This window comes from Lacerta agilis, chromosome 11 (genome assembly GCF_009819535.1).
Source record: "Lacerta agilis isolate rLacAgi1 chromosome 11, rLacAgi1.pri, whole genome shotgun sequence".
Classification (NCBI taxonomy): Eukaryota; Metazoa; Chordata; class Lepidosauria; order Squamata; family Lacertidae; genus Lacerta; species Lacerta agilis.
The window spans coordinates 41016343-41036275 of NC_046322.1; the positions used below are offsets into that span (position 1 = coordinate 41016343).

Here is a 19933-nt window from a genome sequence, read left to right on the forward strand (position 1 = left end):
GCGGCGGGCGGGAAGAGTCCGGGGCGCGCAGAACACCCGCGAGCTGCCTCGGAAACGGAATAACGGCGACAGAACGAGGCGCGCTCGCCGAACGTCTCCCCGCCCGGCTGCCTGCCTCGCAGCCCAGCGTGGTCGTGGCGCTGTGTGGCTGGTGGTGGGCCAGGCTCCGCCTCGCCTCGCCTCTCCTCCCCGGTGCGTGTCTGTGGGCGGAGCGCGTCGCTCTCCGGCGGCGGCGGCGGCGGCGGCAGCAGGCGCTGTTGCTGCTGGACTGGCGGGCCAGGCGGCCGCGGCTCCTCCCCGCTTCCTTATCAGCCGCGCCGAGCTCTGCTCGCCCGCCGCCGCCGCCGCCAGTTCCAGTCCCGCTTCTGGTCAGGCGATCAGGAAGCAGCGCATCCGGATCTCCGGCTGCGTCGAGGCGCCCGGGCGGCTGGCTGCCCTTCGCCGGCCCCGCTCGGCTTCTTCGCTCCCCTTCGCGCCGGAGGAGCTCGAGCGGGGGAGCAGCCCTCTCGCCTTTCCCCGAAACTCCCGGGCGTATCTTGGTGGATTTTTTCGAGGGGCCCCGACGGGAGGGGAGAACTTGCCCCGAGGGACTCGGAGAAGCGGCTGCAGGCTTGACTTCGCCCCGGCCCCGCTGGCCGGCGTCCGCCCGGGCCGGGAGGGAACTTTTGTCCTTCCTGGCGAGCTCTCCGGCCCGGCGGCGGGGCCGGGATTGTTGGAGATCCCGCTCAGAAGTTTAGTTGGAGCCGCCGCCGCCGCCGCTACTGCTACTGGGCAGGGTGGGGCGCAGGGCGCATTTGGGTAGCTGCGCTCGGTGATCTTTTTTGTGCTTCTCCGCCTTGCTCGGCGCGGCGATGAAGCTGAGCCGGCAGTTCACAGTGTTTGGCAGCGCGATCTTCTGCGTGGTGATCTTCTCACTCTACTTGATGCTGGACCGGGGCCACCTGGACCACCCCAAGAACCACCGCCGCGAAGGCTCCTTCCCCCAGGTGAGTTGGTGCGGGGTTAGGGGGCAGATGGATCACGGGTGCGCGCGTGTGTATGTGTGTGTATTTGTGTATCATACAGGCTTGTATCGCAACTGGAGAGAAGGAAATGCAGAAAGCTCGTTTTGGCGACCACAAACCGATTCCGGATCAGTGCTCTTGCCCGTAGATAGGATCTGAGTCAAGTGGGGTTGGGGGGGGGGGTGTCTCTCCGGAAAGGAAAGGGGAAGTTGCTCATACTTCCCCCTTGTTACGGCTTTTCGATGGAGGGGGGGGCACTAGGAGACTCCCTTTCTGCGCCCACTTAACAGTCTGATTCGGTGTGACGAGTTCCCGAGTGGAAACTGCACGTGGGATTGTAGCCTTCCCCTGGGGTAAAGTCGCATCCTGACCGACTTCGAATGGGAGCTCAGCGCCTTAGTGCCCTACTTTCTATGTTGGGTAGGCTTAATTCTAGCCGCAGGCCAGTCCCGGAGCCAGATTTGAATGTCAAGTTCGGCACAGCCTTGGAGTACGTACTGTAGTACTTTAATAAAAAGTGCCTGTTACTATCCGTCCTATACTTACTCCAGAGGAGTCATAGCCAGGGAGTAGGGTGCAAGGCTTCACAGACAGGTGGCGTGGCTATCAGGAAAGGACTTCTGTACAATACTCTGCTGCCCTAAAGGAGACCTGGGAAACGAAGGGGATGGTGGCTGTTACCTGCTTGATAGGAGCTCTTAGGCGTGAATGTGGGAGGGAAACTCATTTGGACACTGGAAAAAGCAAGTTTTTTTCCTGTGTGCCTGTTAAATGGGTGCCATACTGGTCCCAAGGCACAACTGTTTTTTATTTGCAAAGTCTTGTTTTTCTCACCCTTCATATTTCCCCTTATTCCCCAAAGGACTTAAGGCAAAATACATGGGAGTTTGCCCTGTTCTTTTTTTCTAAACAAAAATTATTTGGCATACTTCAGGCTGTGTGTGTGAGGCTGGACTGAGGCTACCAAGTAAGCTGTGAGCTAGGTTTCCATGTTTGAAGTCCATTGTAGTTACATTACATTATCGAGTTACCTGCTTGTAGCTAGAAAGTCAATACAGTGGGAAAGCATACAAATTTATGATTTGTACTTTACTTGATTTGTACTTGGCATATAAGGTCAGGAAATCTAACACGTTCCTGGCTAGGATCAAGTCACCCGAAAGAGTTACCGGCATGTCAGGCTGAATCATTTTCCCGGGATATATAACTTTGGGTGTGCTTGCTTCTGAGACAGGTAACTTTGGCACAGAGGTGTGTGCATTCGAATTGGATAAATGAGGCTTTTCGACAGCTTAACAGGTTAGAATGTACCGCTGGAAAAGAATTGAAATTAGTATCTTATATCAGTAGGAAAGAGCTTATTTTATTTAAACCAGCTTTTCCTGCAGATCTTGGCCTAATGCTCAGAACTGTAGAACTTAACGTGGTTTGTGTAACAAAGTAAGTGTATTTCAATATTTCGTAAAGGGGTGGGGTGGGGGAATCTTGCTCTTTTCCAGCTCTGTGGTTCTAAAATTTCCAAATTCCTATGCCATTAAGTAAAGTACTGTACAGTTACCAAAGACTGCTAGTACTGTAAATCTATCATCTCTTGCGTAATCCGTGCTTTAATATGCACATTTTAGAAAGTGGTGGTCCTTGCCTTTATGGAGCACAGATATTAAGGAAATGATAGGTTTCTAAAGTGTTTAGTGCTTTGATTTTTTTTAAAAAAAAGCTGCTTAGAAAGTTTTCCTGTGCTACAGTATGCCAGCACACTAGGTTGCATAGGAAGGCGGCCTTTGGAAGCTGTTGAGAAGAGTTGTGACATTCCTGGTTTTGTGTTTGAGCCCTCGGCAGTGGCTTGAAAATAGAGGGTTTTCTTCTTACTTTCTAGTAACTTTTTTGGTGTGATTATCTCACCACAAAACACACTAAAATCAATAGTTGCTGCCACTTACCGAGGGAGCAGTATGGATTCTTACTACTTCAGTTAAAAGATCCAGTTAGGGTACTGAGTTGCAAGTATTCCACCTTTGGACCCTCTCAACAGCCATTTTCCCTCCCTAAAGGGATAATGATCGGTCTTTGCTGAAGGGATAAAGCACTCATGTGAGGTGACAAGAGCCTACCGGTAGTTTAGAAATCTGTTCAGATCAAGTTTCCTTAACCAAGAAGATCATGTTATTGTTTAAAACAAAACATTAAAAATGCACTTGGAGAAATAAAGGTAAAATGCAATTTCTAGTTTAAAACGTGCCTCTCGATAAATATGTTAGACATAAGTTTATGCCTGGTTACAGATCCAGAGCAAAAGGCAGTAATTCTTATTCAAATTCCGTACCTTTCTACTTGGCAGAAGGGTACAGTGTAGTATTCATTAGTTCGCCATTAAGCTTCCTACAATATCCTTGGCTGCATACTTGGCTGTGAACTAGCCCCAGGGCACGATCTGATCTTGAATGGCAGACCAGGGCAAGTTCCAGCTTGTCTTCACAGACAGTATGGCATCTGGGATGTTCTGATACTGTCTAGAGTGTCAGCTTAAGAAACACACACACAGTTCGCCCTTTGAAAAATAGGCCGGCCGGCCTCAGCAGATGCAGACTCAAAGCGATCATATTTAACATCATATATTCCTAACACTACAGATAACTTGTTTCTTCAGTATCCCAAAGTTTTTTTTTTTTTGAAGGGAGGAAATGTGTGATAAGGCATGTGAAGTAGTTCCTCCTTACCGTATGCATGCATAGTGTCAAACATAAGGACATTGTTTAGTGCATTTATACCTAGCCTTCATGAAACTCAACATGTGTACCAGGTGGTGTACATTGGGTGGTCTCCCACCCAGGCACTGCCCAGACCAAAATGTACTAGATAACAAGTATATCTTTGGTTCTATTCTATATAGATTCTGGACATTTTAATTGGAAGTTAAATTCAGTGTGTTGACATGCGGTTCTCCCATACGTGTTGGTTGAAATCTAAATATTAGGATTTACGCTGTGCTATTTTTTCTAGAAAAAGAGGTGCTGGGACTCAACATGGTCTCCTCCCTCATTCTCTTAGAATGGCCATGGTGCCCACCTGAGAGATGCCGGAACTGAGTTCTGGAGAGTTCCGGAAGGGAAAAAAAGCTCCAGATTTACGGCCTGTTCGTATGCAGAGTCAGGCATATTTCAAAATATTCAATGAGACCAGTGGATTTAAGTAAACCTAATTCTTCGTAGGATTGGGCTGTTAATATGTAAGTGCTGGAAGAACACAGTACTGGTATCAGCAGAGTTTTCTGACTGGAATGAGTTTGTCTCTTGCTGCATCAGTTTGTCACTTCTTTCAGACTGGGGATTAAAGCCTTCCCAACCCAAAGGGACTTATACACATCCTTTCCATTCACAGCCAATTGTGTGGGATCTAGTGCCCACTGCTACTGTACACAAATATCCAGAGACTGAGGGTCATAAGTGAGGCAGCATGCATGTCTTAGACATAGGAGGCTCCCTGGTACACCCATGGAAGACTCTAGTGGTGCTATACTGTGGCCCTTTCCCCTAAAGAAAGGAAACTGATGTTTAAGAAACTAATTCTAAAGGTCCTGAAGTTTTTAAGTGTTTTTGTGTGGGGGGGGGGATTACACAATACTTGATTTTTTTTTTTTAGTTTAAAAATCAATTATATGCTTATCTGATACTTTGGCTTTGAGGGTAGAATTCAGTTAAGTACCGGTACTCCTCAGCAAACTGAATCTGTGGAGATGGCAAGGCACATTACAGAGTAAGATTGGTCCTTGTGTCTTACTGCCATGGGTAAACATCAACATTTTGGCATGATTGAAGGACACTTGAACACACAATCCACATGAGGCAAGGCAGATCAAATTCACTTTTCCTGTAACGTCTGAAGAGAATTTAGCATAGCCACCTGGTTTGCACGTTCACAGTGAGCCATAGTTAGTGGGTTTAATTTGAACACATATTTGTGGTCTGTCTTCCCTCCCTCCCTGCTGGTACTGGCTCTGTGTTACATCTGTAGTGTCGCTGTCAACGAAACAAACAAAACCGACAAAATTGTTCTGGTGTTCAGTGATGCAGAGCTCTTTATTGCAGCTCTGGTTCTTAAAATAAAACAGCAGCACATAGTTCCTCAAAGCTAAGTAACTCAAAATCAGCCTGCAGCACAACGTTGTTTTTTATTCTCTCTGTATCTATGTCGAACATTTGTTCTGAGCCTTCCAAAGTTGGACGTAACAGTGATCCAGGGGTCATGGTTTGCTTCATCTGCACGTAAGCAGGAAGAAGCAAAAAATGCCCTTTTAACCCCCCCCCCCCATGTTATCAGTGTTCTACTACCTGTTAACAAATGTTTTGCAAACTTTACAGAACAGACACAATTGACCCAGGGTGGTAATGCACAGACCTGTTCTGCCACATACAGAACAGATCTCTCTCTGTGTGTGTCTCTATATAGTTGAAATATCAAAGAATAAGACTACCTGGGTGTTCAGTGGTTTCATGGTTGAGCAAAGTTATTCCAAAGACTCCTTTCCTGTACAGTTTTTAATTAATCCATCCAAGCATGCAGCTGAGAGTTGTTAGAAGAACAATGAAAAGTATGACTTCTGTTTGCAAAAGGAGTCAGCTCTTCAATACCAAAACAAGAGATTACCGATTCGCTTATGGGCTGCAAGCTGAATCTTGCTAGATCTGTTAGTGGGAAAACAGATCAATGTTTCCATAACACAGCACTCGCCAACAGCTCAAAAGATAATCTCAGGGCATTTTGGCCTTAAAGTGTACATGGCACAAAATGCCTAGCTCTGTTTTAATATGATCCTCCCTGGAAAGTTTTGTGCCCTTTTTAGATTTATTGAACGATGTGACACTTGGCCTGAATGCCGCGAAATAATCAGTTAAGTGTGGCTTTTCTTAAAACTAAACTTCTTCATTTAAACAAAGTGACTCTTTGGTTTTCTAAAGCAGCATCTGAGTGAAGCTGAAAGTTTCAAAAATAGAAACAGGGTTGTCATTACTGTTTGAATGGAAACTTCCAAGTCAGGCTTCCTCAACCTTGGCCCTCCAGATGTTTTGAGACTATAATTCCCATCATCCTTGACCACTGATCCTGCTAACTAGGGATCATGGGAGTTGTAGGCCAAAAACATCTGGATGGCCGAGATTGAGGAAGCCTGTTCCAAGTAGTCCAAAATTCAACTGCTGATTACTGTCTGGCTTCCCTTCAGAATACATATACAGTCATACCTCCGGTTGTGATCGCTGCGGGTTGCGTGTTTTCGGGTTGCGGATGCGCCGAACCCGGAAGTACTGGAACAGGTTACTTCTGGGTTTCGGCGCAGGTGCAGAGGCGGTGCTGCAGGTTGTGAATGTGCCTCCCACACGGATCACGTTCGCAACCCAAGGTTCCACTGAAATGCCTGTTTTAAAACAGTTGCATTGATTACCAGTATGGGCCCAATTCAAGGCGCTCACATTAGTGTTTGAAACCCTAAATGACTTGGGTGCCAAATATCTGAAAAACCACCTCCTTCCCTACAGACCCTCTTGAGTATTAAAGCAGTGGGTGTCCTCTTGGAAGTTCCACCTCCCTCAGATGTTGGGCGGAAAAGGGTATTATGTGTGGCAGATGTGTCTGGCATCTTCATTATGCAGCTTTTATCGTATGATAAAGATGCACCTCTTTGCCATGACCTTTGATACTTGAGATAATGTGTTTTCAGGACCTACCCTATTCCTATGACTGTGCTTTGTTCAAACAGCTTTTAATGTTGATTTTTAGGTTGTTGTAACCCATCTTGTGACTTCCTGGTGAAGTTCAGGCTGCAAATATTAATAACAATGCAGTAACAACATAATCTGTTATATTGTTCATAGAATTGTAGAGATGGGACCACGAGGATCATCTAGTCCAACTCTTTTGAATCTTTTGCCCAACGTGGCAAACTCTCCCAAAGGGCAGTGTAGCCATCTCCTATCCTTAGTTGGAGCTTAGGAGTATGTTGTAGGGTCTCACTCCTTTTGTCTGTTCTGTCATTTCCCATGCAAACTTCCCCTTCGCTAGAGGGGAAGACTTGGGAGATCTGAATTTTTATGTCTGCCAGTGTTAGACACTCAGATATATGAGCTAATTGCCAAATGGCACCTTAAACCTAGGTTACAGCCACCACAACAGAATGTCTAGACCAGGTATCCCCAACCTGTGGCCCTCCAGATGTTTTGGCCTACAACTCCCATGATCCCTATCTAACAGGACCAGTGGTCAGGGATAGTGGGAATTGTACTCCAAAACATCTGGAGGGCCGAAGGTTGGGGATAACTGGTCTATACACCTTGTTTAAACACAATGAAATTTATGATGATGATGATTCATTTCATTTCTATACCTTTCTACATTTTAAAGGGGGGAAAATCTCACAGCAGTTTACAACACATTAAATAAAACAATTCGGTATAAAACAAATATAAGCTTCAATAAAAATATTTCAGATCCTTCCCTAATTGACGTTTTGCTTTCCCCATATTTATTTATTTACCTACTTAATTTATATAGCTGCCCCAAAGCAGAAGTATTCTAGGAAGTCAGTACTGTATGGTGTACTGGTTAGTGTTGGACTGGGAGATCAGAGTTCAAAACCCTACTCAGTCATGGAGCTCATGGGTTACCTTGGGCCTGTCATAGCCTCAACCTACCTCACAGGGTTGTTGTAGGGATTAACTGAGGTGGGGAAGTACTCCTTGGAGAAAAAGGTGTGATATACCGTAAATGCAATAAATAAGCTCTTCTGTTTACCACCTTAAGAAAGCTGGAGGGGACCAGCCAGATGGAGATGTCAGTCGCCAACTTGGCATCCAGAGATCTCCACATGTTCCCAATTAAACCTGCGCAAGTCGCAAAATACACCTAGCGCCCGGGGAATTTTTAACATTGAATTGTCTGCTCAGCTATTAAGGTCACTTGGTAGTATTGTGCAAATCACTTTTATCAGATAAATTGACTCCGATGACTGAGATTTGGATACCCAGAACTCAGCACTGCTTCAGTGCTCCCCACAGCTGGGAGGGGGCGGGAAGCCCATGAGTAAAGTATAATTATGAATGAAGCTATTCTATTCCTCTTCTCAAGCTAATTTTTATCAGTTGCAGCAAAAACAACAGTTTTGCATCACATCACAAAGCCAAAGCTTTTTATTATGGGATAAGATTTCAAGGAAGTGAACTGTAGTCCATGAAAGGTTATGTGTCATAGTAAGTTTATTATCACTAGGTGCTGTAAGGGTCTTTCATTTTTCTTCTAAAGCTGTATATTCTTAAAGTATTTGATATTCCAAAATGTTACTAAAGAATGAAAGCCGCCAGTCCTGTGAAAATCCGTAATTGCGAATACAAAGAATTCAAGTTTTGTATTGTTAGAGATGCAGCTATGAATTAATTGAGGTTGTGAGGTTTCAAAAAATACTAAGGAAATTTTATATCTGATGCTTCTGTTTGAAGAAAAGCAGGAACCAGCTTGCATGTGGTTGCAAATCATTACTTTTATAGCCAAATATCATACCTGTGTTTCCTGGAAGCATTAGTTCAGGTGTTCCAAAGTTATAGTAATAAAGTAATAGATTTGAAATGCACAACGCTCGCTCATTGTCTTAACTAGAAGTGATTTTGTTGTTGTATATAATTTTCAAGGACTGCTAAGATTAGAATGTTTCAGATAATTTTGGCCTTAGACATTTGGTTAATGTACCACCAGGGGGCATGAAGTGACACTTCAGTGCTTTATCTCTCTCTCTTTTTTAAAACTTTCTCAGTGCTGCCATAATATTTATAAATGGCTTTCAGATGTTCAGCTTTGCAGATGCCAAAAAGAATGCAGCGAACCTTTGTATCCCCCCCCCCCAAAATCTGTCAAATCAAAGGAATGATCTAATCAGCAACTAGTGTGGCTTGTAAACCTGATAAAAACTGTAACATGTGAATGGAAAGGTATTGATGAGCATTCCTTTTAGAAAGTAGCTCATTCAGACAGAAGTTTAAAAAATGCAAATGGGTTGAAGGTGCTGGGTGTGGCCCAGGACTTGTCTGTATGGCCCCACAATCACGCCAGGCTGTTTGAGCCAATCAGTGCAGGTGGCATGATTGGTGGTGGTGGGGGGGCCTATAAAAGCGGCAGCGTGACGTGGCGGAGGCACTTGCTTCGTGCTGCCAAACACCTGCCCACCCGTCCCTATTTGTAGGTGTTGCTGCTTTGGCCTTGCTTAGGATCTTGGTTGGTTGCCTGTTTTGGAACAGAGGCCGGGTAGGAATTTTTCCATTTAGCAAATTGGCAGTGGCTACTTGTTTTTCGCCTACCCCTATAGCAATCGTCACAACTTTGTAAGGTTTGGCGGTTTTGTTGTTGTTGTTGTTTTGTCGTTTAGTCGTGTCCGACTCTTCGTGACCCCATGGACCAGAGCACGCCAGGCACTCCTGTCTTCCACTGCCTCCCGCAGTTTGGTCAGACTCATGTTGGTAGCTTCGAGAACACTGTCCAACCATCTCGTCCTCTGTCATCCCCTTCTCCTTGTGCCCTCCATCTTTCCCAACATCAGGGTCTTCTCCAGGGAGTCTTCTCTTCTCATGAGGTGGAAGGTTAGGCATTGGCTTATTGAAGTGTGTGGGAGGGGAGGTGCGGCCATCACCTGCCCCTCCATGAATAAGGGTATTCCGGTAAAGGAATCTCGTCCGAAGTCCGCTTGAGGGGCTAGGGCCATGCCAGGACCACAGGAACCCCAGGGTGAGCTTCATAGATGTTGCTCCCTCGTTTGCTGTTTACCCTTCCAGACTACCAGCCAGAGAGGCAGGAGTCTGTTATAGTCAGTTGCCAATGCCTAAGCCAATACCACTCACTTTGCTGTTATCAATAAAGTTGTGGCCTAAATTTTGCCCATTAACCTCAACCAAAATTACGTGTCAGTGTGAAGTTATTTACTTGGGGAAGGGCTTGGGGGCCTCAGGGCACAACTGTGTATTAAGACAGAAAATAAAGGAGCTAGCTGCGAATGATCTAGACTGAAGGAAAGACAACAACCCACAGGATTCCTGCAGAAATACTAATAAGAAACAGAAATGCCCCGAAGGAGAATTTGTATGCTGTTGAATGGATTAGCATTACAGTACCTGGTATAAAACAGGATGCATTGTCCTTCAGTAGATAGAATTTGAGTTTTAGCTGATTCGACATGTGTTCATGTGCATTTTCTGTTGTGGGCTTCTGTTGTGGGCAGATCACTGTCTTTAAACTTTCTTTTTAAAAAAGTAATTTTTATTGTTTTTTACACATGTTTTCCAAACATAACATAACAACCCATCTTATACAGTAGAACAAACCTTTGGCTACCACAACCTAGGACTTCTGTCAACCTCGACTAATGGTTTTCTAGCTTTCTTTCTGATTTTGCATTTTATTTTAATAGTTATTGCTATAAAATCCAAATCCTAAATAAACTCCTCCTTAGTCCTTCCCCCCCCCCAATAATTCATATAGTTCTCCTTACAAAACTTCATGCAACCCTATAAGCGATGTCAGTTGATTACAGTTGTCTTTCAAATATATCATAAATTTCTTCCAATCTTTCAGGAAAGTCTGGTCTTTCTGGTTCCCAATTTTCCCAGTTAATTTCGCCAACTCGGCACAGTTTCATCTGCCACTGTCTTTAAACGTTCGGTCATCAGTGGATTAAAAGTTGCTGTTTTAGATTGTTGTGGCAATGTTAAAACTGGTATATAATTCAGGGCTCAGCAAACTTTTTCAGCAGGGGGCCGGTCCACTGTCCCTCAGGCCTTGTGGGGGGGGGCAGACTATATTTTTTTGGGGGAAAGAACAAATTCCTATGCTCCACAAATAAATCAGAGCTGCATTTTGAATAAAAGCACACATTCTACTCATGTAAAAACACGCTGATTCCTGGACTGTCCGTGGGCCGGATTTAGAAGGCATTTGGGCTGGATCCGGCCCTCGGGCCTTAGTTTGCCTACGCACAAAAAATGATTGTTTTACATTTACATAAAATAGGTAGCTAACACCTGTTATGGCTCTGCATTATTCTTCAAGTGCATTTGGTATTTGGTTAAATGATGCTAGTCTAGTTTGTAACCGATATTTTGGTGACAGTCCATTTGAAAGCAGCTAGTTGGACATTGAACAACAGTTGCCATTGCAAGGAATGCACTGGAGAAGTTATGCTTCTCTGCACAAATTAGTGCCTTTTTGTGCCTGGGGAAGGCAGCATACAAGCAATAGCACAAGGGAAGATGTGTGGAAAAACTCCCAGTAAACCAGGAAGGACGTATCACCTGCTTCCCAGAACATTGATGGTGTAGATAAGCCTCAGCTGATTGAACTTGTTCTTTTGTTCTCCGGAAACTTTTTCCAGATCCTCTTGAAAACGCGTTATTAAAATTATATGTCATAAAGAAAATGTCTGCATATTGATGAAAATATTAGACCATCTTTTACTACCTTTTGCAGCAGGCTACAAAACCTTTCATCAGGTCTTGCCTTAATAGGAAGACAAGTTCTCAGATATGCTTTTAGTTGAAAACATGACTGAAAAGAATTGAAAAAGATAAAATTTGAAAACGTCTGTCTCTTCACTTGACTTGTAACAGATTTGTGCAGTGTGCTTTCTTACTGTTATGTTTTATTAAGACTTTTAATTATTGAAGAAAACAGTCTTCATTATTTTAATCTTTTTCTGAGAAAGTTTTCAGGGCTCTTCTTTTCCATTTCTTTTCCTTTGGACTCTGAAGGCCTGTTTAGCAAAGTTGTGAGCTTCAGTACAAGTGGGATGTGAAATACAGTAGCGAGCACATTTGAAGGACTAACGGTTGTTCCTCTCCACAGGGTCAGCTTTCAATTCTGCAAGAGAAAATAGACCACCTGGAACGCTTATTGGCAGAAAATAATGAAATAATTTCAAACATAAGAGATTCTGTGATCAATTTGAGTGAATCTGTCAAAGATGGACAACGTACTCCAGAGGCTATAAACTTCAGTCAAGGAAACTTTTCTGAGCTGTCACCTCTTGCCACAATGTACCTCTCAGTTGACCCTGAAGATTGTCAGTTTGCATCAAAAAGTGGAAGCCAAGCTTCAGATGTACAGGTAAGAATATAGTGAATCACTGCTAGGGATGAGCCTGAGTATTTAATTCCATTCCTTTCAGTCTCACTGGGTGCTCAGTGGTAGGCTCATCCTGTTTGTGCAGGTTTTTCTTTTTCTTTTTTAAGAATGCGCAGAAAGTCCACATTTAAACTACAATTCTTGTATATACTTTTTACATAAAATACACCCGTCCATAAAATACGCATTTTGTGCAGATCTTTTGCATACCAAAAAGAAGTGTGTAATGCAGGGGTCAGCAAAATTTTTCAGCAGGGGGCCGGTCCACTGTCCCTCAGACCTTGTGGGGGGCCGGGCTATCTATCTATCTATCTATCTATCTATCTATCTTTGGGGGGGGGGGGATAAATGAATGAATTCCTATGCCCCACAAATAACCCACAGAGGCATTTTAAATAAAAGGACACATTCTACTCATGTAAAAACACGCTGATTCCCGGACCGTCCGCGGGCTGGATTTAGAATGTGATTGGGCCGGATCCGGCCCCCGGGCCTTAGGTTGCCTACCCATGGTGTAATGCAACTGGAAGCTTCCCCCCCCCCCAATCCTCAGCCAAAGTCACGAAAGCAGACTAAACCTAATTCCTCCCCCATTCCTAACCACTACTAAGCTTTTTAAAGTGGGCCCTTAAGTGAGTTTCTCAAACAACTTAGTTGACTTGCAGGTTAATCAAACAACACTTGACTGTAAGTTATACTTACCGGTAAGTCACTGGGACTTAAAAGAAAAGGTGGCTGTATTGCAGCCTGAGGGATGTTTTGTTCAGTTCTTTGGTTTTAAGTAATCGTCTCATTCTTTCCAGGTTGAATATGAGTGGATAACTGGTTGGTACTCTTGGCTCATCTAAGAAATGAGCGGTCATGCATGGTGTGGCATCATATAGTTGCAGCATTCTCTTTGTACTTTGGAATGGTTGTGCCCATAGAGTGATTTTCTATTGGTATTTTAAAAGATACACCTTTATGATGCAAATTACATTTTAAAACTAAACTTAAATCTGAAAAGCTATAACATGGATGTTAAGATGTTTTTAAGATATGAAAAAACAAAATCGAAAATTCTTTCTAGTAGCACCTTAGAGACCAACTGAGTTTGTTCCTGGTATGAGCTTTCGTGTGCATGCACATACTGAATAGTGAGAGGATTGAACCAGGTTGCTAGTATGGAATTAGCCTTGTTTTGTGTTATAAGGCTTTTTTTTGTAAATAAAGCACTGCTTGAGTCCAACAGCCAGAGATTTGACTGTTTTCCCCAGGTCATTATGTAAATGTCGGCTTTTGTTGGCATTTTAGCTCTTGGCCATGTGAATGTGCCTGCTATTCTTTCTCAGCTTCTTTTCTTTCTCTGACCTCTTTTTTATTTTCTGGACAGTTTTCTTTCCCATCCATCATATTCAACACTCCACCCCCTTTTTACTGTGGTCCATTAACTGCCCAGGTATCTGCTGCTTCTTTTCCTGGGCCACAGCATCTTATTAGGTTTCCTTGTTCAGACCCTTTCTGTCTCCAGTCAGAGCTGCTCAGTCAGTGACAGCCAGGTGACTTTTCTAACCCCCTTCCAACATTAAGAACGTTTAGGTGATTGTTGACGGAGGCTTCTTCGTCATAAATACAAAAATATTACTGCATAGGTGAAAGCTACTGTGGTAAAATCAGCATCATACAAATCCCCCAGAGGAGAAGATAATTCTACTTGCATTGAATGGAATTCGTTGATATCTGGTCAGCATCTCAGCAGTTGCAGTTAATATCAGTTATGCAAACCCTGATTTTGACTTTATTCTGCAACAGAATACTGATACGCACCTGCGTGCTTTGCAAGGTGTAGATAGGATTTTAGTTTGTAGGACTGAAGATGGATGCCCATGTTGCAGCGTCTTTATTAAAAAGAGTGTAGAATGCATCGTGCCCCTTTGTTCACTTACTGTAAGGTGTAATAGTTGCTTGGTTACCTTTGAGCAGGCTTTGTGGGAAAGGGAAGCCATAGTTGCAGAATCAAATGTGTCATGGAGAGTAGTCACGCTTAAGCTTCCCTGTTTATGTCTTGTACTTTGAACAAATCAAGAAAAAGCACACATATCAGCTCACTGTGTTAATACCTGATTTAATGCTGATTCCATCAGCCTTGTGATTGTAATTATAGTGGGTTATTAACACTCATGTGATGGCACACTTAAAAAACAAATCCCAGCGTAAAGACAGCAGGTTACTCTTGCTAGAATACTTTATTTCATGGGACAAAGGGAGCTCAAGGAAACGACAGAAAATATTTATACTCCTTATTAGAGACTGGTCACGGGGGGGGGGCACTTCCATGCTGCAGCTCACCTTGAAAGTGTTCTCATGAAGTCTTCAATAAATATTAGACATATAAAAGATTTTTTTGAACATAATTGGGAACTGCTGGTGTGTGCTGGCGTCTGTTGTTTCGTTGGCTTTTCTCGTACAGTCGTACCTTGGAAGTCGAACAGAATCTGTTCTGGAAGTCTGTTTGTAACAGATCTGCCCTTAGGCAGGGTATGGTCAGGAGCCCAGCGTGTTAGGAGTTAACATACACTCTATGTGACTGGCGGCTCGCTCTCAGGAGGCGGGACTTTTCACCCTTTAAAAGGTGGGAGCGGCAGTTGGTCAGGAGGGAGAAAGAGGGAGTGAGTGGTGACTGAGGGAGGGAAGGTTAGAGACCAGGCTAGTGGTGGGTAGGTTAGGCTAGGTCGAAGGTTTAAAATGTTATTCTGAAGAGAAGACCTCTTATGCGTTTACGAAACTACGTTTAAACATTTGATGCTCTGAAACCGTTATGCACTATATAGAAAAATAAAGACTAGTTTTTTCACTATAAGTCAGTCGTCGTCAAATTTGTGGGTCCACCGGGTTATAAACTGCTCATGAAGAGGTGAACCCAGGGAAGAGGCCAAACTGTCCTGTGGGGTGTTAGTTTGTGTCTTAGGGGTTTCACTCAGGAGGAGCTGGTGGGCTGAAACAATGCCACTGAGTTGCTAAAAGGGTTTAGCAGACTGATACAGTGAGGGATCTAGAGCAGTGTTTTTCAACCACTGTTCCACGGCACACTAGTGTGCCGCGAGATGTTGCCTGGTGTGCCGTGGGAAAAATTGAAAAATTACTTTATATATAATCAATATAGGCACAGAGTTAATTTTTTTTAACATTTTCTAATGGTGGTGTGCCTCGTGATTTTTTTCATGAAACAAGTGTGCCTTTGCCCAAAAAAGGTTGAAAAACACTGATCTAGAGAGATCCCTCTCTAGGGTGTAGGCAAAAAGGTGTTTAACCCCTGAATTCCTGAGCAAGGATTATAAACGGCCGCGGCAGCTGGACAAATACACTCCGGTTACTAAGATACTCCCGTTTTGTATCTACCAGGGAGTTTACTTCTTTGACAGACCTCTGAGGGACAGGTGGGGGGGGGGCTATTTAGTCTGACCCGGAACACCTGAGCAATAAAAAATAAAAAAATAAACAAACTTAGTAACAGGGGAGGGGAGTGTGAAAGGCAGGTTTGTTGCACCGTTCAACTTCCAAAACGTTCAAAAACCAAACCGCGGCTTCTGATTGGTTGCAAAAAGCTCCTGCAGCCAATCAGAAGCCACGGAAGCCCCATCGGACATTCTGGTTCCAAAAGAAGGTTCACAAACGGGAACACTCACTTTCGGGTTTGCGGCGTTCAGGAGCCAGGACGTCTGAGTTCCAGGGCGTTTGAGAGCCAAGGTATGACTGTAGTGGTATTTGATGCCTTGTTCTTGTGCAGAAAGGAGTTAACACTCTAGGCATGCATGCAGAAAGTGGGGTTGTGGTGATTATTGATCACATTCACTAGGGGCAAAGTTTCAATTAAATAACTTAAACAGATACTTTGCTCAAAGTATTCCATTCCATTTATTCTCATTTGAATAAAGAACATAGACAGATTTTCAGTGTGAGGTTTTTTCCCATTACTATTTTAATTTTAAAAAAATAATAATAATTTGCAACTGATGACAGCCTTGCAGAACTGTGCACTTCAGCCACTTAATGTGTTCTCATGTAACCTTTTTTCTTCATCCATTTTAGATGCTAGAAGTCTATGACATTCTTCCTTTTGATAATCCAGATGGTGGAGTTTGGAAACAAGGATTTGATATCACCTATGATGAACACGAGTGGGACAGTGAACCTCTTCAAGTTTTTGTTGTGCCTCATTCGCATAATGATCCAGGTAATACAAAATTCTGAAAGGATTTGGAGATTTATTTTTGCATGGCAGTTGCCATCTCTATCTGCTGGGGCTCGAATGTGGCTGAAATGTGGTCCGTGACATTCTTTCTGTGTAGGAAGGTTTTTATCACTCGTAGGGCAGTAGCACAAGGCATATCTGGCAAGTAAGAGTCTTAATACTTTAAAATCCAGAGCCATTTGATTCTTTGGATAAGACCAGTAAGCTTATTTAAGGAACAGACAGGTTGAGAAATGCTGAGAACCCAAAGCTTGCATGGGAAACATGCCATTAATTTTTTTATTTTTTTTTTACAGCAAAGGGCTAAAGCTAATAACATATTCCAATGGATAACTGTAAAGTTCTGCATTTACCTTGGAACAGAAGATGCAGAAATACAGGATAGGTGATGCTTGGTTTGGCAGCAGTAGGCTATATATGAAAAGGAGGTAGAAGTATTAATGGCACATAGGCTAAATACGTCTGCAGCTTGATGCACGATTGAAAAAGGCTAATGCAGTTCTAGGTTGCATCAATAGAAATAGAAGGCCAGTTCGCAAGAAGTAATCATTCTGCTCTATTCTGCTTTGGTCAGATATCACCTGGAGTACTGTGGTGGGTTCTGGGCATTGCAGTTTAAGACAGATATTTACAAACTGGAATTTGTTCAGAGAGGAGGGAAACAAAGATGGTGAGGGGCATGGAGAACAAATCCTTTGAGGAGAGGTTGGAAGGACTGGGGTATACTTAGCCTGGAGAAGAGATGATTAAAAAGGCAATATGATAGACATGCTCAAATATTTGAAGGACTGTCACATAGGTGATAGACAAAATGTATTCTCTGTTACTCCAGAGGGTAGGACCTGAACAAATGGGTTCAAGTTGTTAGTCAAAGGATTCAGAGTACAGTACATGTTAGGAAGAACTTCCTAACCCAGTGTGTTGGCTGCTCATGGTATTTCTTTACAAAGGGATGACCATGCAACCGAACTGACTTCTGTTGGTTTGCTTTTTATTATTTCAAAACTTGTGCCGTTCCCCATGAGCTTCAGCCATCTTACAGCATGAGTAGCTAATCTGGTGACCTCCAGAAGCTGCTCCCATCATCCTCTGCCAGCATAGACAATGGTGGGAGTTGTAGATGGTTACACCATTGTTTAGCACAGACATAGGCAAACTCGGCCCTCCAGATGTTTTGGGACTACAACACCCATTATCCCTAGCTAACAGGACCAGTGGTCAGGGATGATGGGAATTGTAGTCTCAAAAACATCTGGAGGGCCGAGTTGGCCTATGCCTGGTTTAGCATCATGTTGGATACCCCTGTCTTACAGCATTAGATGCTCAGATCATTCACCAATATGCTAGTATTACCACCATAACTGTTGTTTTTGAAGTGCTAAAAAGCAACAAGATATAGATGCACTTAATTTTTCAGTATGTGTGTGTGTGAGACTGCCAGTCTGGAAACTGCTTCCAGTGTAACCTTAGTCAGGTAAATGACTCTTGACTATTTTTTCTGGGAAATCCTGTATTCTATTTAATTTAGTGAGCGTGTGATCTTTTTATGTTTTTACAGGCTGGCTGAAGACATTTGATGACTACTTTAGAGATCAGACGCAGCATATTCTTAACAACATGGTTCTAAAGCTGCAAGAAGACGAAGGCAGGAAATTTATATGGTCTGAAATCTCTTATTTTTCCAAGTGGTGGGATGGAATAGATAGTCAGAAGAAGGATGCTGTGAAAAGGTCTGTATATTTTATTTCTTTATTGTATGCATATGTATATGCCTCCCATTCTGTCAGAGCCCCTAAAGGCAGTTTAGTATTAAACTACATCAATATTAACTATAGTTGTTTTCGTTATTCACAGGTTCATAAATTGTAGTGTTCTAATGTGTTGCTGTATCTGGGATTTTTTCCCCTTGCCATACAATTTAGTGGAATTCCTTAACAGTTAAATTACCAAGCGCTATAAGATGAACACTTCGGAGCAGAAATCTTAAGTGGTGGCACAAGCAGTTCTTAAGTGAAAACAGTGTCATGGGTTACCACTCTAAACACAAAATCTCCCCAAGCCCGCAATAAGGTGGTTATTTGGCTAGCTTTTAAGGTACAGAAATGCCAGTATTCAGCTACTCTAGAAAGTTTTTGAATTAGGCATTTTTCTCCCCACGGTTTTACCGTTTCTTTGCTGTTCTCCTTCATGTAGTTGTCACTCATTTGTGTAGCTTCAGTTGAATTCTCTGTTTCTGAAACCGGAAGCATTAACAATGCTGTAGAGAATGTGGCAAGTTGTTGGCAGGAGCCTTCCCAATAAGTATTCAAGTGCTTGCCATGGACCAAAGGGCAGGGCAGCGTAGCTTTATTAGCACTGCATACAAGTCAAGCGGGGACAGTTCTTGAGGCTGATTGACGAGTGTGACTAAATCACAGGACTGGAAAGTGAAAAAAGAATGACAAGTGAAAATGAAATTACTGCATCAGATCTGGTGCTCTTAACTCCACAGAGAGATGCAAATTAACATTGTGTCGCTGACACAAAGCATATGGATCAACATTCATTTTTCTTGAAACTCTTTGAAAGAGATTTTGCTTGCAGTATTCATTGGTATGGTATTGTCCCAAATAGTGTTGTCATGATGCATAATTTTTTCAATAGGCAGCTTTATGGCTTAGTATATTTTGCATGCAAAACAAGCATATTGGTATTCTGAGTGTTCATCGCAACCTGCTTGATAACACCTCTAGGCTGATATCCAGAAGAAATGTAGTTCAAGTCAGTGAGAGCCTTTCCAATTAGTGCTTTAAAACGTTGATGCTGTAGAGAGAGACAGAGAGTGTGGTATATTATTTTTTAAATGCTCGGCTTTTTTCTGCATGAACTGCCTGTCTAGTCCAGCTCTCTGTTTCAGATAGTTGCCCATCACAAGCAGGGTTATCATTATGCTTTGTTGTTGGCCCCAAGACTTGGTGGTACTCAGATGCTGAATTTGTGAAACAGCAACAGGCAGGGAGATTCATTTAGCTGTCATGGCAAATTGTGGTGTGCCTTTTTCTTGTGCCACAACCTAGACTCCTCTTCTCTGTGTTTGCCATTTTGTGTCAAGGAATCATAGAATTAGAGAGTTGGAAGGGACCATGAGAGTCATCTAGTCCAGGGGTCAGCAACCTTTTTCAGCCGCGGGCCGGTCTACCGTCCCTCAGACCATGTGGTGGGCCAGTCTACATTTTGAAAAAAATAAATCAACGAATTCCTATGCCCCACAAATAACCCAGAAATACAATTTAAATAAAAAAGCACACATTCTACTCATGTAAAAACACCAGGCCGGCCCCACAAATAACCCAGAGATGTATTTTAAATAAAAGGACACATTCTACTCATGTAAAAACACTGATTCCCAGACCGTCCATGGGTTGGATTGAGAAGGCGATTGGGCCATAGCTGTCAACTTTTCCCTTTTCTTGCGAGGACGGAATAAGGGAATTTCCCTTTAAAAAAGGAAAAAGTTGACAGCTATGGATTGGGCCACATCCGGCCCACGGGCCTTAGGTTGCCTACCCCT

At 43.3% G+C, this 19933-nt stretch overlaps 1 protein-coding gene across 1 annotated transcript in view; it reads left to right on the forward strand.

The window, feature by feature from the left end:
* Positions 1-367: 367 nt before the first annotated feature.
* Positions 368-19933, forward strand: part of MAN2A1 (mannosidase alpha class 2A member 1) — a 57709-nt gene continuing 38143 nt past the window's right edge. Inside the window, exons 1-4 of the mRNA XM_033164606.1 lie at positions 368-986; positions 11874-12134; positions 16221-16365; positions 17942-18113. Coding sequence (XP_033020497.1) covers positions 852-986; positions 11874-12134; positions 16221-16365; positions 17942-18113 — 713 coding nt within the window. The 5' untranslated portion in view covers positions 368-851. The remainder of the gene's footprint in view (positions 987-11873; positions 12135-16220; positions 16366-17941; positions 18114-19933) is intronic.